The sequence below is a fragment of the Harpegnathos saltator genome, unplaced genomic scaffold (genome assembly GCF_003227715.2).
Source record: "Harpegnathos saltator strain DR-91 unplaced genomic scaffold, Hsal_v8.6 scaffold383, whole genome shotgun sequence".
NCBI lineage: Eukaryota > Metazoa > Arthropoda > Insecta > Hymenoptera > Formicidae > Harpegnathos > Harpegnathos saltator.
This window is the reverse complement of record NW_020230187.1, coordinates 75,381-98,809: the sequence shown is the minus strand read 5'-3', so window position 1 is coordinate 98,809 and position 23,429 is coordinate 75,381. Positions and strand designations below refer to the sequence as shown.

Here is a 23,429-nt window from a genome sequence, read left to right as displayed (position 1 = left end):
CAAGAGGGAATATCCTGTGCAAGTACCGTCGAAATGGGTCGGAAAGGATCGATGAAATTTCTGAAAAAAATACGACTAGAAAGGGTTGCGATAATCTGCGCTTGTATCGGAAAAGGTTAAAGTGATCTGTGTATGACCCGATCTACATTTTCGATTATTGGACATTGTTGAGTGCGTATAATACACGAGTAATGCAGAGTATATACAATTCGCACGCAACATACGCGAATTTGCAAAAATATGCATGCGCACGGATATTTTATATAGATATAAATCAAACAGCACTCTGCAGAGAGACAGTCCCTCCTGTTACTATATTTATTATTGTATCGTTTGTTAACTCGAGACGATAGGCGTTATCAATGATATTACAAATGTTCCTTTATTACCTCATATTTGTACTATATCATATTAATCACAACAGTTCGTGTTGCAGCACTTTCAATTTTCAAATAATCCCAGATTGTTTCTTATTCGCTCACAGAGAACGAGAGAGAGAGAGAGAGAGAGAGAGAGAGAGAGAGAGAGAGAGAGAGAGAGAGAGAGAGAGAGAGAGAGAGAGAGAGGAGAAAGAGCCAAACGAGCATGATAAAGGAAATTACTTGATTCGAATATTTATTTGTCCTTGAACCGTTCGACGTTATAAAGCCATTCAAGGTGCGTAACTATCAGAAAAATAAAAAAAGAAAAAAAAGTTCTCAAATCAAATTCATGGTCAACACTGACAGATGCAAACACATTCGAGCATACCAGGTCAGAACGGTAATGAGCCACACATCTCGACGTAGGGGCAATTGCCAAATGTAATAGTGCCGTGAAGTTTCATAATATCGAAGTAGGGACAGGCAATGCGCGTGCGTGTTATATATTAATATAGTGAATAGTTTAAAGTAGTGATGTGCAAGAAGTGAGCGCCCGGCCGGCTGCTTCTTTATAAAGTTTTTTATTGCCGTGACAGAAATTAAATATAAAGTCCGTATTGACATTTGCATCAACGCGTTCGCAAAAAGAAAAAAGTTATATCGCGCGACCGCAATTCCGCGAAAAATTAATTATTATAAACAAAGAGATTAAAGAACGATCATAACTGAGGACATAACTGAGAAGGATTTAGACAGTAGAGTACAATGAATCAAGATTAAATGAACCACTGACTTTTGACCAGATTAATCGCGAAACAATAATTTTCAACAAAGCTCTATCTCAGTATTTATTTCCTCCTACACAAAACTGTCACTCTATATTTGATTGCGTTTTCTCGCGCGTGAAAAATTCATACATCTTTTAATAATATCCAGCAAGGTCTAAATTCGTCTTGTAATGCGACTAGTCGTTAAAAGCGACAATAACTGAGGATAATTGCGCTTCATAGAAAGACTCGTATCATGAAGATGTGAGATAAAGGTTTTCGCGTGCGCGAGAGAAAAAGAGAGAGAGAGAGAGTGAGTCGTGTCGCGAGGTTCTAGAATCGAAAGAGGGAAACTCCTGTTCGACTCGATACCGGAGTAAATCAATAGTTAGGCGTCACGTCTCTTTGGATCGCCGTCGTGTCGCGAATAGGAAATAAAATGCCTAGTCACACTGATGGTCTCTGTGGATGAAACACGAGACAAGTCTTGGCCAATAATCACGACCCCATACTGACCAATCTATCCATCGGAAAATCCGTAATTTATAGTTTTACAGATTTAATCCAGTCAAACACGGATTATTAATAAAATCAGTTGCACTTTCGATGAAAAAGAGAGAGAGAGAGAGGGAGAGAGAGAAATTTTAGATAAGTATTTCCTTGAAAGGTAAAAATAGTATCTCTTTTATACGAATATCGGTAATTTACTGCGAGTAAAATTAATCGTGTTTATATATAAATGCAATTAAATATAATAGTTTTGATAATATCGAAGATATTAAATTTTTGATGATATAAAAGATATAAATTTTCCTCTGTAAAGGTATTGGCACTACATATGCAATATTTATATCGCACGAGTAAAAGTGTGCGTATAACATAATCTCAAGAGCCTTTCTCTCTCTCTCTCTCTCTCTCTCTCTTTCTCTCTCTCTCTCTCTCTCTCTCTCTCTCTCTGCGGGAAAATCGACCGCGGCTCATCTTAAATTTCTTATATACCGACGTCGAGGCAACGCAGGTCACTATAGTACCATAAGTGATCGACTCTTACTACTGTAAGTGTGTACACTGCATTTCTCCACATGTGTCTCTTTCATTCATCGCAGTTAGGAAAATATAACGTTATTTTGTTTTATATTTGCGATACAAATATATCTACGTACTACTTCCGTCCTTTTCCTTATAACTCGCCGATATGATAGATAATTATAAGTCTTTTCGATAAAAACTTTTAAAACGTGTATGTTTATACATGTATAATTTTCCTTCAGATTTGTCTCCTACGTTTCAGATTAATTCTGATATGAGTAAAGTATTTTACAAACAATATGTTTTTTGTATATATGTAATTTACAATAATATGTAATTTACAATATTCTATAATTATACGAGTATAATATCTTTACAACTAATTTTAATTTTACAATGGAATAATTAAATTGGCGACATGTGAATTGAGATTTTATTTCCAAATCGATAATGATTCCACGGTAATCTGACGATGTGAACTTTCGGCATGCCTCGTCCAAGCCATGGAAGCGCCGTGAGAAGCTAAGTATAACGTTGACAAAACAAAAAGTACGAAATAGAATATGCATGTACGCACACATGTGTATATTCGTGGACAGAAGCTGCTACGGTTGGTTACGTAAGCCTTTACAGCACATTTTCTACCGAACGTCGAACCTAATATGAATAGTCTATTTTAACAGTGACGTAGGAGGACAAATTACGAAACATAATAGATATAAATATGATACTGAAAAATAATAATACATTTATCACAATTTCATGGGAAAAATTTTTGTTAAATTCATAATGTAATACGTATCATATAGTATCGCGTAATTGGAATATACTCATATGAAAGTCCAAATTTATATTTTACAACAGTTAATTAATAATTTATTTTTTCGGATGTCTTTTTAACTATATGATTTAAATTTATATCGTATGAGAAATATTAATGGAAATTAGGAAAAAGTAACAAAGCAGTATATAGGTATACGTACAGAATATATAACAATCTATATTTACAGTAATTTAAAAAAGTCAAAAACAATCGCTTTTTATTAGTGGAATTACGTAGAATCTATTGACCCATAGTAATTGCAATGATTAGATGAATAGGTATATAACATTGCGTAGGATTAATTGAAACAAATGCTTGAATCCATGAAAACGTGTTGCACGTTAAATAAAACTACGACACTTTTCTTTTTGTTTCACACAGCTTTACAATTTTTGTCTTTAAAAGTTCCACAGTTTTTTGTTATTTATTCATAACATTTTATTCGATTTATTATCCTATATACTTGTCACGCTCTGTCCATGTCCGTTTTGGTCCATTTAAAACATACTGCATTTACATTTGATTTATGCCATTAATACAGATAGAATAATAATTAAAAAACACCTTTTTCTCTTAATATTTTAGGTTCTCCCCTTTAATGTTTTAATTTAAATGAGTAATTATTATATATTTTTTCACGTGAACTAATAAATGAATATTAATTTACCACAAACATAATTAAAATTAAACTTGAAAACGTTGCTATAATTTATTAAATATTGAATAGAAGACCGTGTTTTCTCTGTAAGTAATAATGTCGCAAATCACATTGTTACGTAAGGTTTCTTCTGCCTTTCGCTTAGGCTAGTGTAATATTTCGTGGATTCATAATTGGGATACGGAATAACAAATGTCAGTACAGAGAAGAAAAAATAGTATACATCTCTATTTCTCTCTCCTTGCGTGTCATAACGGGCTCGAAGTCACAAAGTTTGCACGCGTTGCACGTGCTAAGGATCGTAGACCTTCCTGTCATTCGTACGAATTACGTAATGACTAATCGCCTGCGGCCTTCGGTAATAAAATGCATTTTTACATGTGCATCATGCGGAGTTTGTGTATCCATATATGAGACGCGAGCTGCGAGTAGATACAGATTCACGAGCATTTGTAGTATGTGTATGTGTGTAAGTGCGTTTATATACGCAAAATCTAATTCAAGAGCGTGGAACGAAGAATCGCGAGTTCAGGTTATGAATAGCACGTGAGTGACCACGAGGTTCTTGTCACATGCTCCTCTCGGAGGCACGAGTTTTGTCGTTCGGCTATCCGTCACAAGTACCAGCCTCGTGCATGATTTTGAGTCGACGGCAATATTTTTGGAATTGATCTTACACAACTCCGTCGAGTCTACCGCGGTCGAGCCTGCAGTGCCAGAGGTGATTTTTTTAGGATGTAGACTAAACCAGAATCTTTCAACAAAAGAAAAATATGAAAAATATATAAATCCATACTATAAAGTATTTCAACTGCATTTATTGTATCCCAAGAATCTCTCAGAGGGACACATCCGACTGTAAAAGTTTATTAGGTTAATAGTCTATTAAATTAGTTTTTTATATCAGTTTTTTATATCATATGTAGTCTATTGAATTATTAATTGAGAATGTCTGTATCAAGAATCTCTTTCTCTCTCTCCCCCTCCTCTCTCTTTCTTGCCCTCTTTCGATATTTTATCACAATTTATCCATTCAGCACTGAAAAATAATATATACTCCTTGTTTTATTAATTAATCCTCTGTATTTACTTTACGCTTCCGCTGAGAATGGATGTGATTTTTAGACTTGACAGTTGAAGCGCCATATTGATCGAGTAGAAAATTAACTTGACGTGGAATACGATCGCGTAAATAATAGCGAAACATAGTCAGAGATATGTACACAAAGTGTCTCAACTATCATAATAATTTAATAAATATCTAAGCCTTGATGATAATTTGATAAATATTTCTCAGTGAAAAATACATATTTTATAATGCTGGTAAAAATATTAATAATCCCCCAATAATCCTCAGGTGAAATTGATTGAAAATTGATTTTTGTTCCAACCAACACTCTTCGTCGCCAAACTCATGGAATCGCGGAGAATATATTGAAAAAAGTGTCTAGAAATTTTAATAATAGATTTTCAATAAAGGAGTTGAGTGACTATATGTTTCATTTACAAGCAGTGTTCCGTAGAACGCACACGGACCTTATACGCTATTTTTACCTATCGATACCGTTCACTGTTGTATTTACGGTCTCTGGTACGGTTCGTTACACCGTCGCGTGTTTCACTCTGTGATTGTTATTTTACGGTTCTTTAAGCGTCAAACTTGCTGCGATATTAATGATTTAATACGCTCATTATGCTTTCTCGCGACGTAAGCGGGTGCGTACCTAGTTTCGTTGCCGCACTTTGTGCGTGCGTATGTATGGGTGTTCGAAACGCACACATGCGCGCGCGCCTGCATGTGTGCGTTTCTTCGGCCTCTTACTTCGAAAGGTTAAGGAACTCTTTGGACCATTTGCCAATTCTAGTACGGCTGATATAGCGTCTATATCGATGGTGTGCATAACGCTCCTAAAATCACCGAGGAGGAATTCAGAGATGTTTTCGGTAATGCCGAGACAATTTTTCCGTTATACAACTCGATCGAGAGAAGTTTCCCATTACACACACACACACACACACACATTGAAGAAACGGTGTCCGGTTGTATCTTCTGACGTATTATCTGCATACTGATTGACCTCAGGGATATTTGTGGGCATACATCGGGAATATTTGAGGAAGGATGTTCGATTCGCGATTTTCCGCAGTGACAATCTGTAATTCGAAATTGAATCGATCGAATTAATGAGTCACGTACGATTGATTTACCTCGCGAAACTGAACTTTCGCATCGATTCAGCGGAGAAGCGGCTTCACGCGCATAATCTATGGACATGACACGTCCGGGTGTTTTTGGAAGTGCAACGAAGATTCGACGTTTTGAATCGAATCGATATTGTTGAGCAACTTGTGAAAAGCTCGCTGGGAGATTAATTAACAACGTACAGCTTATACATTTGGCGCCGAAGAGAAGGAGTTACCTCGCTCGCGATTCATTGAGCACGCTCGACACGTTGTCTTACGACGTTATGTTCTATTGTAGTCGCGGTTTGCTCGAGTCACATGTTTCGTTATCGTTCTTGAACTATTTTCGAATACACGACTTGACTTCGTGAGCGCGCGCGTAGAATGGGATTAATTCTGATAAGATGCTTTTGCGCCTTGAGACTTTTTTTATGTGATACCTACGAATATATTATCAAGAGTAGTAGAGGACAGGAGATATTCGTCGGATACCGCACCATGTTACATCAACTTACGATCGTGACACTTAATCAAGATATTTACTTATCAAAGATACATGATGTGTACGTATCAGAGTATGTACACAGTTCAATCTAAAGAAAATATCCTTAGATTCGTATTCTTGCACGCATGAACGAAGACGCGTCAATTCTCGATAACTTCAATTGAATACATTTCAAATATTCTCCCATGCATGTTGGAAATATATTTATGTACAAATATATAAATATCTTAATTTTTATTTCCTTTATTATTATTAACATAGTATATTTATTATTACTGCACATGTTATTTATATCCCAAATATGTTGTAATTTTTTATACTAGGTATTTCTTATATCTGCGGTACACCGCGTACGGTACGGTCGAAGAGTAACTTAATGAAATATCGTTTTTCAATGCGAGAAGTTATTTCTGCGATAAATCTCGCATAATGTAGTAACATGTTTTCAATCTCGCGTGACTTCTCCAACGGGCCTAAAAACCGAGATAGTAAGTTGCAAAGTCCGAGGTAAAGTTACATGTCGGTTTGAGGAACTTTGTTCGTTGCGTCTCTCATCGCCTCGAGATGTGATAACCATTTAAGTCCCCGACGCGCATAATTTGCGGCTACACTCTAAGAGAAAAGCTGGTGTAGCTTCTTTCTCTTAATGTAGGATCCGCGCAGCGCGGAGACTCGGAGATAATCAGCAGGAATCGGTAGGAAATGAGACCCTCAGCAAAATATGAAGAGCATCGCTTCGGCCTTATGTTTTTGACAACGTGCCTAGGTTGTTCTATAACAGTCTGACGCGTTCCAAATCATTATGCTTCAACTATTCGCGAGGCATCGTCTCTCTAGGCGTCAGCCTAACCACGAGGACAGCGAGCAAAGTGCACCCGTCATTTCGTCATTTCGTCGGAAAGCTTCGCGGCCGTTCTGTTTTTGACCCAAACTGACGAACGCTTCGTTCGCTTTTCTTGCGACGTGAACCACGTCTCGTCCGTGCCGAATTTTCCTCCTCCCACGAAACCTTTGGTTTCTTCCTATTTTGAAGTGTCATAAAACAGCACAAGTTACAACCGGCGCTTACGTCTCGTAGCCGCCATCGAAACGACAGTAATTTATCGAAAGCGAAATGACGAGTTTCATATCGTCAGACCTCTCTGAAGACGCGTAAAACACGAAAAGGAAGGAGGAAGAAGAACTTTTCCCGCGATGGTCCTCATATTAGAGAGGGGGAAAGAGAGAGAAAGAGAGAGAGAGAGAGAGCGCATGTCGTTGGACAGAAAGTATATATATATGGCACAAAATCGTTCGCGTTGCACAGTCGCAGACGGTCGCGGAAAATCGAAGCGCGACACGACATGCTGCACACCGACGAAGCGCATTCAGTGCGGCCGAGACGACCTTAGAATCTACGATTTTCGTCCTGATGAAAATCGTGCGCGATCAGTATGCATTAATCGTGTGACTCCGTGACCGGCAAGGAGCTTAAATTCCACCATTCTCTTTCTCCGCAACGACATCGCGAACCCAATTTTCTTAGAGCCGGCAGTGAGCGATGTCTTCTGTGCGCTCATGAGTCTGCCGAGAACATCGTTCCCGGACTCCTTCTCATCAGCGAGGCTTTTGTTGGGTCTTCCTTTCGGTAGATCGGAAATAAGTGAACATACACACATAAGTGCGCGCGCGTGCGTCAAGACTAGAGCGCGGGTGTGGCGATCGATTCTTGTTTCTCATATTTTTCGACTCTGATAGATGAAAGTTCCTTCCAAGACCAGAGGTTTGGTTTAGAAAAGGATCAAAGATTTCGATGTTTTCGGGGCCGAAGGATTTTGCTCGACAGGGACAACCTTGTGATTATATATCGATCCTGAGACGGTAGACGGATAGATTACTGTAGAAAAAATAACCCGACCTTAGTGTTCTCATTACGCCTATGTGACTTTTTTTATAATTAATGAGATTACGTAATTGCCACCGGCCATTTTGCACAATATTTTTTCCCTGTTTTTAATCTTGAAATACATATATATGAGGAAGTTGGCAAAACTAATTAAATATTATAGACTGAAAATAAGTACATCGAACGAGTGGAACGCGATGAATGAAATAAAAGTGTCGATCGAAAGGAGAGGAAAGGGGGATGAGGGCGAGAACGATGGTTTTAGGATTCTCGTGTGCACTTGGCTATGATTTAAGTAAAATCGTTGTTTAAATGTAGACGATGTTCCAACAAATAGCTTCTAAGAATTAGACAATGGTTTCTGAGAGCTAGGATTACAGTGATTTCGTCAATCACACCAAAGGCCTAATAACTAATTATCATTTTTATTTTCGATATGTGAATAATGTGTAATACATTTGTCGATTGATTGCTGGATATCAAGTCGGCAATGAGAACAAAGTGTTAGCTAATATACACGACCTCAGCTTACGATTCGTTGTGTAATCTATACTCAGCAGGAGTACAGTTGTTATATCTTGCAATCGTAAGTAGCAGATGTACACAGTGGTGCAACAAATTGCATCTAAAGATTGCACAAAATTACATCGTTACAATATATATATATATATATATTTATATATGTATATGTATATACATACATAAATGCAATAACAACGTTGTGACCGAAATTCAAATCGTTCGACGGTAAAACAATTTATCGAAAATATCTTTAATTTTTATATTTCTGTGCGTGTTAGCTTGTTACGTGAGGAAAAGTATCCAGTTTATTGAACGGTAACCATTACGTTATAGGTGAATCATAGGTTTGTCATATATTTCATTATTATAACAATTTTGACCCTGAGAAAAGTAAACAAATCTTTTATTATTAAACACATCTTGACGATTGCGCTGAGAACCAAGAGACCTTGGTTTCCTGAGAAATTGAAGCACCAAGTGTACGCTTGGAAGAACGAGGTATGTTGCACTTTTATTAGAGACGATTCATCACTGTGGATAAATAATCCATTAAAAGTGGGCCATTTTGGTGATATCCGCAATTAAACATTATAAGTTCGGCTAACGGCATAGGTAGGTATGTATATACGTGGTTCGTAGAGTGCATAAAACAGATTTAAAGGAAAAAATTATTTTCCACGCCAAAGACGACTTTCCGCAACGTACGATTTAATCGTATGTCGCAAGTATCGCACAATATTGGGATACAATGTCGAATGAATATTCACCGATACAAACGCACAGAGATGCAGGTGCATTAGCACTGTTTTAGCACCACGAATACCTAGTATCGTGTCGAATTATCTCGGATGACACTTTAAATTCCGGAAATTCACGGTGTTAATGTTCGATTAAAGGAGGGATACATACCTCGGTGGTACTTGCGCGCTGTGCGAGCGATTAATGGAATATACGATCTAGATATTAATATGCCAGAGATATCTAGACGTTTTAATGCACAGTTCATTTGAAACGTAAACCAGGATGGAAGAATACGATACGATGTCACGTTATATACATACATATATACATGTATATGTATTACGTATATATACGTAATATACGACATATAAGACGTAATAAGACGACATTCAATGTTCCGTTTTGAAAATGATTCCCATCACGTGCAAACAGTACGTCCGTCCCCTCTTCTTTTCTGTACATTCTTTCCTTTTGCTAGGTTCTCTTTATCTTGTTTTTCTTTCTTCTCTGAATGAGCTTCTTCTTTCCTAATAATTGCTAAATACGTGCACGCGCGTGTGTATGTATGTGTGTGAAAGAGAGAATAAGTATGAGAACAGAAATATAATATAAATATTTATTTTTTGTTCCTAACTAAGTGAGATATATATCTGTTGTAAAAGTACTAGGAAAAGATACGTAAAATTATCTTTTTTAGTAGAAACAAATACCACGTCGTAAATGTCGTACGACAATTTTCTAGCCATTTTTCTTTTTAACATTAAAAGTAGCGAATGACCATAAATGATACAGAAGATTACATTTTCTTCATCTATATAAAGTATGCAATATATCAGAAAAATTTGTATTTATTAAATATTTAAACGTTGCAAACACAGATTTATCTGTACATTATTGATCTGTAATTTACCGATATATCTATCTGTGACTATATCCGTATCTGTTCGTTTCTATTTCTACGATTGATAAATGTTATTTGCAATACTTATCTAATTTATTACATAATTTATTAACTACTACTAATATCAATTAATTTATTAACATAAAACACATTACGTTTTTTGATTAATAATATTAATATTCCGTTATTCCCTGTGCGAGGGACATAAAAGGAAAATAGAACATGTATTCATTAGAACTGTCGCGGTTCTGTTTGAAAAAATGTTTGAATTACCTATCTGAAAAATTATCAAATTCATAATTTATTAAATAAATAAAAATTCTCGAATATAGAACATACGTAATTGAATTATGTAATGCTGCATGAATATGAAAATTAAAGAAGTAAGAGATTATAAGAAACTACAGGAATAAATATGTTAATAATAACTACTATTTAGATAAAATGACACGGATATCGCGCGAAATATTTTCCGTGGTTTGCGTGCCTGTATGTGAAACGCTAATTTTCTTTCAAAATCGCCATCGCGTATCACCGACCTACAAAAATTAGCGTTACTTAGTAACAATGCTATAATTGTGTTCTGTGCAGGTATTCTCGCGCACTTTCTACTCGCATAAGAAAAATTCGTCATTATACACTCTAAAAGATTGTCTGGCGAGATTAATTACATTTAGCGGCCAGTACTTATTTTGTGACTTTGGTAATGCAATAAATGTTAAATCAAGATGGCGATAAATTTATCGTTTTGACAACCGGCGATAAAGGGGTTCACGGAATTTGCACGGAATATGTCACGTAAAGCGAATAAATGCGATTAGTATATTTACCAATACCATAAAGTATACTTTGTTCAGATCATTTAATCCTGTTGCTATGCTTGTCTTTCTTACCTCCGCTTATGTAACGCCTTATATATCGACACATAACATCACGTAAAATTTCACAAGTACAATATTTCTTTGCATAAACGAAGAGAAAAATCATTCTCGTGATCTTCATCGCATTAAAGAGAGAAAAGTACCTCAATTATATTATTATTATTGTTGTTGTTGTTGTTGTTGTTGTTGTTATTATTATCATTATTGTTGTTGTTGTTGTTGTACTCATATATGTGCGTAAATTATGAGAAAATGATGGTGTATTGTAATATTATTGATTAAAAAAATGACTGCTGTTATTCGTGATAGAAATATTTTTCGCTACGTATTTTTAAAGCGGAGGCTCCGTCGCGATTTTGTGTCGGAATGAAATAAAAGTCAGATCATAGAACCGCATGCGTTTGCGATATTGAACGCATCGAAGAAATTGAATCCTCACTGACAAATCCTTACTGGCTACCTCAGCTCTAAAGCGGTGCCGCTGCTAGTCGTCGATTAGATAGTCTCCTCGTCCGTTTTCTATTCTAATTCTGATGCTATTCTGGTATCGGTGATGGCAGCCAATAGGCAACGCGTTCACCCAGCTACGTTACGCTCGTTGCTCTTCGTTCTTCGCATCTTCAGCCTACGTGCACCACCAGTAACACCCCCTTCTTCCCCGTGCCGAAGACAGTCGCTCTCGGGGCATCGCGTGCGATAGATTAATCCTGCGTATCCCGTCGCTTGTACTCAGCCCTAGTCGATGTCGTTCTTTATCAGCCCGCCATCGGCTCTCATCGTCCGATCTCACCTATGTGCCTGAATCGATTCGCCCCCCTCCCCCCCGTCCGCGTCGGGCGAGCTGGATTATTCCATCTGAACCGCACGGGCAGTGCTCCTCTGAGAGAGCGGTCCTGAACTAGTCGTCAGAATTATCGCCTAACGAGGCAATAACGAGCAGGATAACGCTCACTAAAGAAAAAGTGCATGATGCAGTGGCGTCGGCAGAAGAGGATCACCCATGTGATCGGCTCCTCGAATCATGTGCTGCTCTTAGCGAGGTACCAAGACGGTACGGAACAAAGCCAGGAGTCGCGTGCATGGATCACGCGTCGTTCCTTATTTTTTAACGATCTGTTTTTCTCTCGATGTAGAAAATATGCGGCTATCTAAAAAAGAAGAGAGAGAGAGAGACTTATTTTACGGTTGGAGAGTAGTATTGGAAATCTTGGTATATCGTTATTTTTTTAGCATTTGATAACGTTTGAATACTCGCAGTAGCGCATACGTCGTCGTTCATCGATCAATTCCGCAATTATATTTTTCGTGACAACATATCGGTGCTCTAAGCAAATTGTGCGAGATCGTTTCGAGAACAAAACTTGGCTGAAACACTCAATATTTTCACCTCATTCTTATCACCTATATGTTGGGTGCGATTTACGCATCTGTGTGATTACGCGCCCCCTATTCTTATTTGTTTGATCAATGCATGTGTGACACGCATGCTGACAGAATATCATTAATTTTCTAAAAGTCATACTTGACGTCTATAACGGTATACGATCCCAAGATAAAGAATCTCATCAAAATAGTCGCAATTTTCTCTCGGAATACGTACATACATATATGCACACAGTATAGTATTATATGTATATCATAGATGTTTTATGACGGTAACATTGTAAGAGAAAAGATCCACAAGATGTCTAAGAAATGTCCCGAGTCTTGCTATGTCATTTTGGAAACTTTCGCGTTGTTAGTACAATTATTTACATCGAAATTTACATTCGAATCGCAGCGAGATCTATTATAGATTGTTCTTCTTTTTCCTTTCTTTTCTTTCTTTTTTTCTTTTTTAGCAATGTATCGTATACTATACATAAAGATATTTCTGTTTCATTGAATTTCAATCAATTGAGCATACACGATTCATCAGGTCGTTTCTTATCACGAATCATTTTGCTGCGACAGCTCCGCCTGGTGAAGAGGACGAGGAAGAGGGTTTGCGGAAGGAATACGTGAAGAGCCAGGATAAGGAGGCGAACGCACATACCATCGATCGCAACGGGCAGAGCGGTTACAAACCACGGCGATGCGGCACCGGTACCAGCGGTAGTACGAGTGGCTATGCTAGTAGTAGCTCACGATCGCATCGGGATGAGAGCTCGGGCTCGCCGTCGCAACCTAAGATCATTTTCAACGAGGACGAATACACGAGGATTACGACACCACGGCAAGACGTCCTCTTTAAGAAGGGTTACTTGTCGCGCAAGAAGCCTTGGACCGGTAACGCGAGCACCAGCGCCACACCGTCGACCACGGAGAGTCAATCGGCGTCACATTCCACCGCAGGTAAGTGAAGGATTTAATAGATTTCGAGTTTTTTTCTGTCTTCATTTCTTTCCTCTCTCCCCCCTCTCCCCCCCCCCTCTCTCTCTCTCTCTCTCTCTCTCTCTCTCTCTAAGGTTGAAAAAACAGGTTGTGAAGAATTCAACAAAAACTCCGAGACAAATTCGAAACTTGCGCCTCTCCATAGAGGGAAAACGTTTGTCTTTTCAGAAGAACGCAAACTTTTACAATTGGTTAAATTAGAATAGCTACTAGCAGATCACCATCCTCATTTGCATTGCAGGCGGCGCCAGAACTATTCATGCGGGTAGGCTATATGTATTTATAACAAGACAGCATAATTGTGCTAAAATTTTAGGATGGACCAAAGGGTGAGTCAGGGTCCACCCTTGGCGCCGCCGCTGCTCATTTGTCATCTTGCATATTTCTTTTTGACAAACGATATATCTTAAGCAAAAATATTGTGTCTCTCTTAAACACTAATGTAAATTTAGGGAAAGCCGTTACGTTAGTTTTTACTGTCTCGCCGCTAAGATGTATATCTGTACGTTACGATGTTGCATAAAATAAATAGACGCTTGAACTGCGATGTCCTTCTTCAGACGGCAGTGAAACTACAGAGGATCAGCAGTTATTGGATAGGGACAGTGGAACGGGAGAATATCCGCCCATGGTAGAGTCGGGAGCGCAACTAGGATACGGAACGTTTTATGATCACTCGAGCGGCTACTACTACGAATACCCTGTGATGTTGGTCGGACCTGCGCCAGTACCTGCTCAAGTCGGACCAAGTGTTTTAGCTGCTGTACCCTGCGGCCCAGTGCCTCTAAGGCCGATCGAGTGGATCAACCCTGCCTTCGTGCCTAAACTTGCCAATCAACCGTACTGCTTAATGGATTATCAGGTAAAGTTTTCGTTTCTTAGAATATACATCACGATTGTATAGTTTAACTAAATATAAATATGTTCAAAAACACCCGATAAATCAAGATTCTGAAATGCAAGTTATATACGTCCGAAGTTTATTACATTATTATTGTCAAAGGTTGCAAATGCTTACATACATTACGATGATACGCAATCTTTCAAACGCTGCGTATATTTATTTGTAGACTAGTCAAAGCACAGAAACGGCTACGATAATGGAGGAGCATAGCGACACGATGGTGACGGAAGCCCCCAACGGTACGTGGAACGAGAGCGGCACCGGTAGTGCCAGTTGTAGCGGCAGCGTGGTCGAGGAAGTCGATACCGAAGAGATGAACAGCTCGACGAAAACGACGATAACGACGACGACGACGACAACGATAGAACAGCCAAAGGAGCAGTTCGTTGAGGAACAACAATATCCGGAGCAACATCATGAACATCTTGAGGGTCAGCCACAGCAGCAGGAGCAACAGCAGCACCAGCAGCACTTGGAGAATGGCGGCGTGACGACGGAGGTGGATCCGTACTTGGAGCCGCTGATGCTGCAGGAACCACCTTCGATGCACATGTCGCACGTAGTGCCAGCCGTGCCGCAACCGTACATATATCCCGGCCACTACATGTTCGGTCCGCCCTTGGTCAACGTTAATGGTTAGTTATAGTCAGACTAGCATAGTCAGGTAGCATACGATCAGCGGGTTTGCTCCCTCCGTTCCACCGTTAATGTGCGTACGCGTGCTAATAGATTGGCAAAGTATGATTCTTGTTCTCTCTCTGCTGCTTGCATGAGCAGATCTAGCTATCTAGCTACATACGTAGCCCCCTCTCCCCTCTCATAGCCTTCGTCGAATGTTCACAGTCGAATGGTCGCAATAATGGAACAAGTACGAAATGAGATGTTGTGTTTGTATTTAACAAAAAGAGACGCATTTTAGGAAAGGGCGCGAGTCGCAGTTACAGTCTCGTTTTTACACCGCGATAAAAATCTCTGTGTGAAGGAACGATCTCGCAAGTCATAACTTACACGGTACGCTTCATAATCATTGCAACTCAATTCAAATCATATCTAACGCAGCAAACAACGAAAGTGAAATTACCGAACGAGTCGATCTATAATTAGAAATTTTATAGAAAATTTGATTTACAAATTATTACTTTATTTTATATATTTAACATGTATCCCGCATATTCTTTAGTCTGAGCTCCATCTATTTGAGTCTTCTCATGATATCGCAAATAGTAAAAATTATCATAATATTCGTATCAGCAAATAAGCATACTTTCAATTCCTATCAGTGCAAAAATTGCCGTGTATGAGAGAGATTAATACCCTAAAGTATAAAGTAAAAAAACTGTTTGCACCTAACGTCATACGGGTATATGCAATCAATTACAATATAATTAATGAATTGGCACATAAAATGAGAAGGAAAAGAAATGATGGTAAATGATTCCAACATTGTTGTGTGTGTGTGTGTGTGTGTGTGTATGTGTGGGGTGTGCTGGTCAGTCTAATTGACGCTCCTTCCTTCTACCGCGTACACTGCGTCGTAGTTCGCTTGATTGTACCTATTTCTAATGTTAAACGAGAACAGTGTCGATCGGATGCACGGCCAAGGAAAAGGGATATGCTCCGATTCGTGACTTCTGTCCCGTCCATCGGCATCATTGCTGTTTTATTACCGCTCTGCCTCTACCACATTCAAGGTAAAAGGTAATAATTCGCAAAATAGAGATACCACGCTTTAGACACGATCGTGCAAAAACATGGAGGTATTCCGAGTCTCTATGCAGTTACGTGAGATGGTAGTATTATCATCTGTAAGATTGTTTAACGCTTTTGGAAAATTTATCGAGAAGAACCGACGATGACATTAGTCCTGTACATATAGTTCATTCTTCACGATCGTTCCTAAAGCTTCGACTCTTTACACGCTCTCATGATGTCTGTTCCGATGTTACGACGATAGTGTGTGTTGTGTCACAAGCATCACTGTCATTTGGTGTACTTTTCACCGCTCTCTTTCAATCGCACGTTCCGCATCATTATTCCTACCTCGCACCATCAGCAGTAACGAGAAGTGTGCCTCTCATCCGCGAGTCCATTGACTTCGGGGGAAGGACGCGCCCCCTCCCCCCCCTGCCCCTCGTGTGTGGCCACATCTATTTACACATCAATTTATAACATCAAAACTATGTCTTGGCGACGAGCGAAAGGCGAGACTTTGGCAACGGCAGCGGGACGTTGCTACATCTCTCAAATAGCGCTCGATTAAAAATAACACTTACGCTGTTTTGTTCGCTTCGATGACAAGAAGACACAGAAGGTACAGCAGCAGCGAAAAGCCAAGTTCACTTTCTTATGATCTTCGGCAACGCCGTTCCAGCGCTCTCTCATTTATCATATTGTGATCGTGGATTGGATCGAAAACGGTTCATCCGGCGGAGAACAAATTTTGCACTGAAATTTTACTTTATCACCGACTGATACTCGTTCGTTCGTGCGCAAAACGATAACGCGCGACAATTTCGCTTGTCCAAGGTGTCACCATCCAGGGCGGACCATTGGTGAGAACTATGGACATAGCGGCTGTGACAATGGCTTGCGGCAAACGAAGAAAGAAAAGAAAGAAACGAAAGCAGAAAAGACCTATTTTGGTAAGTAGACGGGAGTGAGCTTGGACAAAGTAAAAGTTTTTTTTTCTTCTTTTTTACATTCCTTTTGCATTTGATATATTCTTGGTTAATAGTATAGCTTAAACGATCGTGTCAGCATTGGTTCGTTAACGAGATAATAATCACAAGAAAGAGCTCTCTCTCTCTCTCTCTCTCTCTCCTCTCTCTCCTCTCTCCCCCCCCCCGGTTTCCTCTGCAAAATGAATAAATATTCTTCTAATTGTAGTAGTAAATATTCTTCTAATTGTAGAAAAGAGAAAATACATCTGACGCATATTATAACGAAATTACATCAATGTACCCACTGTCACCAGTACCCACAAAGACAGACGTGTGCAGATCGCGAAAGATCACTCACGATGCAGCGTACACGATCGAAAATGTTCACTGCTTAATCCGTTTTTTCATTGTTACATTCAGGGTAACACCGAAGATGAGGAGGAAGGAGAATACAGTTCCGAATGTGATAACGATTTATCGTCTTCCCGACTGCCTTGGTCGGATTGTCCGGTCACCACAATTACAACAACGACGACGATGACGACGACGGCGGCGGTGGCGAAACCTCGGCCACTCAATCCGGAGTGTCAGGAATTTCAGTTACGGCCGGCGCTGCAATTCCAAATCTTCTCTAGTCTTGTGGAGACGTCCGCCGTGGCCGAAAATGCTACAACGTATGCCAACGACGCACCGGATGCATCATCGTCGATCATCATCGCCGAGACGGAACCCGCGGGTCTCAGTCGCGAGTTTGACGAGATACGCGACGTCTCGACGGCGCAATGTTCAACGAACTTTGAAGACGCGTCTGCGTCGACGATCCGCGAAAACTCGGAGCAGCTCGTCGCGCAGCAGATGCCATCGGGAAACGTTCCGCAGTTGGCGATTTCGATTGGACCCAAGCCAAAAGACAAGAACATTAAGGTTAACGGTCGCGTGGATTTGATCGAGGATTTGGAGACGGTAGCAACGAGCGAGATCGCCTTCACGGGAGCGAAGAACGACAGCGTGTCGATCGACAATACGACGCTCTTCGGCAAAAACGACACCGTCGAGAACGATAACGACTCGGCGGCCATGGCCGATGTGATAAAACGCGATTTGCTCAAGAGCGATGATAATAGCGTCACCACGGAACTGCTGAATAATCATATCAAGCGCAAGAACAGCAAGGCAGTTTTAACCAACGGTAAGGCGGGCTTCAAACGCCACGGCAAGCTAACGGAGCAGATAAACGCTCCCGACAAGTCGAGATCGCAGAGTCCTCAGGTTGACGATACGTTCACCGATGAATCACGTCCAAGTCTAGTCATGTCCAAAGCGAACGCAACAGTAACGAACGTCAATGTACTGGTGAAAGATGAAGAGGAGGAGGAGGAGGACGAGGAAGAAGAGGAGGAGGAACAGGAGGGGGAGGAACGGCAGAAGACTCATCGAGCTTCATGGCATTGCAATAATTCGTCCGTCGTGCAAACAATGACTGCGTCATCGTTGACGCAGCCGAAAAAGTACAGCAAGAAAAGTCCGAAATTCGTGAGGGAGCCTACACCTGGGCCGGATCTGGGTGACCAGGCGACGCGCTCGGACATGGAGAACGGCAAAATGGTCGTGCGTCGGCTCGAATCTGTCGAGCTGCCGGATGACACGCGCGTAGCATACGCAGGTCGCGACGACGCTGCTGATACGAATGTACTACTCGGCAATGACGACAGCAAGACTAAGACGACCATAAGTCAGGAGACGGTTGAGGGTTCCAATGAGGATTCCGGTTTCGAGAGTCAGACTCGATTGTCGAAGTATCCGATTACAGCCGCGGTGACAGAGTGGCTGCGTCGTACCAATTCGCCGGACATGTTCCTCACACCGGTGTCGACGTCGGACAGCGAGACAGACGGCGACGAGGATGATGATGAAGAAATAAATACAAAGCCGCCAAAAAACTTGCAAGGCAACCCCATGCCTGCACTATCTGTTAATAGCGGCGTCGACAACAGTGTCACTACGACGTTGTCGCGTACGGCTAGCTGCGGCGAATTCGCAAAGTCCAACAACAACCATAACAACAACAATAACAACAACAACAACAATAGCAGCAACAACATCAGGATGATCGATCGAGTGGAGACGAACGGCACGTCGCTGATCGGCAGGCGCAAGAAGGACACGGCAGGTGCAACGAGGAGAAAAACAGCAACGACAAAGAAGACCGACAAGCGCAACGGCAGAAACGTTGATGAGAAGACGCAGAAGCACTTGGTTTCCTCGTTGGTCCCTTGCCACCGATTAGAGAACATCGTCGGCGCCGCGAAGCTGAAGAATCCGTCGGAGAGCAGTGTTGGTGACATTTGCGAATTTACTCAGAAGGATAGCGTTGCGGGTATGAGGGTTGCTTTAAGTTCTCGGATAAATTCGAAGAGAGTCAACGCAAGACGAGCCAAGACATTGCGTAGGATCAAGAGAGATCCCGTGGAGAATATTGATATCAGGATGCGACGTATAGACGACACGAAGAACGTGAAGAACGACGGCGGCGGCGAAACTGCCGACAACAGCGTAAGCGTGCGAACGTTTGAGAAGGGGGAGATTATCGTCTCGAAAGATGGCAGATTATTGCCGACTTCCTCGTACGAGCAAGTACCATCCGACGATCGAGATACCTCGGAGTTAACGACGAAAACGATCGCCGTCGACATGATCAACGAAAACGTGCGGGAGGAGGAGGCGAGGAACAGTAGCGAGAATGACGAAAACATGATGATGTCCTCGGTTAGCATAGAGGAACCCGACGTGTTGGAGTGCTGGGAGGCGGAGACCATCGAGCCCGTGATCACACCGAAGCGAATGTTACAGAGCCCTGGTGTCCTGTGCGAGGGTGAAGCCGTGGAGGACGACAGTTTGGAAGTCGAGAAGGCCACCGTGGAACATGTGCGCAAATACTACAGACTGGACAGCAGCGCTATCAGCATTGATGGGGAGTCGAGCGAATTGAGCGTTCGCTCGGTAGTATCGGTTCCGAAGTCGAGAATAGTGCCAAATAATCCAGGGAAGATGATCGAGCATCTCCGCGGCGTCGAGGAGATCCCGATCGTCATGCCGGACAAAAGTCGGGACATTATTTTGGGAGACGAGAAGATACCGGTCGACGAGGCGTTCGAGGTGTACGAGAGCTGTTATACCGCTGGGAAATCACCATTCCCAGCGCCGTTCGACTCGAGCATGTTCAAACAACAGCGGCCATTACTCCAGAACGGCGACGGCCCGATACCGTGCAGAGCGGTGTGCTGTAACATACAATAATGACAGAAGCAAAATCTCTCTCATACACATCCCCCATCGTACACGTGCGCGCACACACACACACACACACACACACACACACACACACACACACACACACACCTACATACATACATACATACATACATACATATACACGCACGCATACGCGCGTGCGCGAACTATTCCACGCAATGAAGAAAGCGCGGAATATATCGTTACAATATAGATAGAGTATTACAAGATATACTTAGAATGTATTGTAATAATATGTTACCATGGTCTCGCAACAAGGTGATTCAGTTTTTTCCAAAATAAGCCGTTGACGTTACACTTCTCCGGGTATATCGCGCCATGTGTGCACGCGTGCACACATAATACGCGCGTATGCATCTCATGTTGTTCGGAAAAATAATTAGAAAAAAAAATTACCTCGTTGGGCAAATTGTTCTCTTTTTCGAAAGCCCAACGAGACGCGCTCAAGCGAACTGAACGATGTTATCTTGAAAACGCGTGAATCGCGTTTCCATTTTTGTAAATAGTTTTAAGGTTTTGTTTATGATCATATTTCATCATTTAAAGAATTTTCAAGATTTTATGTATGAGAGGCATACATTGTAGTCACTCTACGATAGCATTTTACCTGTCATTATACACTTTGACTACCATGTTATCATGTTGGATGATGTGTGAGGTTCCGAAGGTCTCTCTCTCTCTCTCTATATATATATATATATCTCTCTATCCCTTTCTTTCTCTCTTTCTCTTATCACTTATTTGCGAATGTCTTTGCGGTTGATGCTTCCGCATATGAAAAAATGTCAATTTCATAGCTCACATGAAAAAGAGACGGCTTGCATTACGATTAAGTAACAAGTTAAACGTTAAATGTGTGCGCGCGCGTGTATGTATGTGTATGGATTGCGAAAATAGATATAATTATCTCTTCATTGATATAGTTGGTTTCAAGTTATCAGACGGTATATTTTATACATAATCACACATCGACAGAGAATTTGGGCCTAGTTGATAAGGTTCACATCTTAAATCCAGCATGATAGTCAAAATGTTAGGTATATTGCCATGTGTCATTGTTCATTGTAATCATAAATTGGAGAGATTTGTAACGTTCGATGTCAGCTTTTATCAGGATCGAGCTTATCAAAAGAAAATATATTGTTTTTTTATGAATATATAAGAGAACGTGGATTTTATTTTAAATGAAATGAAACTTCAATGCACGAGGAAATGCGCGCACGTGCACACATACACACACACACACACACACACACACAGAACACACACGCGCGCGCGCGCGCGCGTGAAGAGGCATATATAAAATATGTGCCAGACTGTTATTTTTAACATTCTCGCTACAATATCTCATAACGCACTTTGCCAAAATGATAAAAGCATTATTTTTACAATCTATATAAAAGACACGAATATTAAAAAAGACTAAGAGTTATTATATCATGTTGGATGGCCTTCGCTTAGGGAAGTTTTAATCGCTCACAATTATTCGACTCAACGTCATCAGAATAAACCGCATTCATTCGTAAGATTTTGATTTTTCTTCGGTCTTATTTTTTTCTGTTTTATTATTTTTTTATTTTCCCTTTCAATTTGTTTTTCTTTCCTTTCGTCGAAAATGGATGTATTATATACATATTATAACCGAGAAAGATCGATAAAGAGTTGAGAAGTTCTAGAGAAATAACATATGCTTTTAAGTAGCGTACATATTAATCATGCAGAAAATAATATGACGTTTTTGTAGAAGTACTAGTTGAAAATGGGCGGCAGTAAAAACAATGAGCTACATTAGACCTTGCCTTAGCTGTTACTAGGAGATACGAGAGAATAAGATGTATATAAAAAGAAAGCTTATAAGACAGTTAAGGAGTAAATCTACATTCAGTCAGAGATCACGGGAGACTAGGTCTATTTCTATTTTTTGTCCTTTTGTTTTCGTTTCTTTTCTTTGATAGACATCGATTTCGATGGACTCCAGAATCGGATGAATGCACCGCAAGGACGTATTATATGTATTTACACATACATAAAAGCTGCACTTGTTAAAGACATGATCCACGCTTCAGTTGATTTGTGTCAGAGACAGAAAGATCGAGAAGTATCGTATCTTAAGCTGCGTGTCGACGTGAGTCTATTAACATAGACGATTGACATATTCGTTTGTAAAAAATCATAATTCTACATACCGTATACATGATATATCATAACACGTTAACATACCTCAGAAAAATGTGTAAATAAAGTAACGATCATCCAGACGTTAGCACAAGACGCATATAATGAATGATAATAAATATTAATAAAATTATTACACATTAATGATATGATAATAAAGCGCTGGCAAATTATGGATAATGAGAAAAGAACGATTGATGAAGAAACTATTCTAACGTAACAGCAATATATAAATACCATTGTTCCTGCAAAGCTCTAGTTTCGTTAAGCATGATCTAAATGTATATGTGTGTGTATGTGTGTGTGTGTGTGTGTGTGTGTGTGTGTGTGTGTGTGTGTGTGCGCGCGCGCGCGTGCGTGCGTGCGTGCGTGCGTGTGTGCGCGCGCGTCATAAATCATTTCCAAGATAATCCGTAGCTCGGATAGAAAGACGTTTGTTCACACAAATAAAAAATACATTTAAAGATAAGTACGAATATATATCGTTATGTTAATAAAAATGCGCGTTGCATCAATTGTGTGCCTTATTCTGTGGCGGCCGTTTTTGTAACTATTTCAGATCACTCTTCTTCATAATAGTCAGTAGTGAGATCGAGGTATGATTAAGCCTTGTTAAAATTGATGAAGAGCGAAAAGGAAAGAGTGAGAAGAAAAAGAAATTTTGCGGGAGATTCGCCCGTGCGCCGCAATAATGATCCTCTTATCGGGGCATGCACACCCAAAAAATAAAACGGACTACTCATTTAA

The 23,429-nt window shown here is 40.3% G+C and overlaps 1 protein-coding gene across 3 annotated transcripts in view; it reads left to right on the top strand.

Moving 5' to 3' along the window:
* Nucleotides 1–23,429, top strand: part of LOC105186418 (uncharacterized) — a 26,657-nt gene extending 3,228 nt beyond the window's left edge. The window contains exons 1-7 of one of the 3 annotated variants that reach the window (XM_025300769.1): nucleotides 9,025–9,233; nucleotides 11,819–12,309; nucleotides 13,212–13,592; nucleotides 14,192–14,493; nucleotides 14,702–15,170; nucleotides 17,062–17,177; nucleotides 17,616–23,429. In XM_025300769.1, the coding sequence (XP_025156554.1) occupies nucleotides 12,225–12,309; nucleotides 13,212–13,592; nucleotides 14,192–14,493; nucleotides 14,702–15,170; nucleotides 17,062–17,177; nucleotides 17,616–20,492 (4,230 nt within the window). In that variant the 5' untranslated portion in view covers nucleotides 9,025–9,233; nucleotides 11,819–12,224 and the 3' untranslated portion in view covers nucleotides 20,493–23,429. Of the gene's footprint in view, nucleotides 1–9,024; nucleotides 9,234–11,566; nucleotides 12,310–13,211; nucleotides 13,593–14,191; nucleotides 14,494–14,701; nucleotides 15,171–17,061; nucleotides 17,178–17,615 lie in introns of those variants that run through there. The other 2 variants (XM_011146597.3, XM_011146598.2) reach the window with 2 other exon arrangements.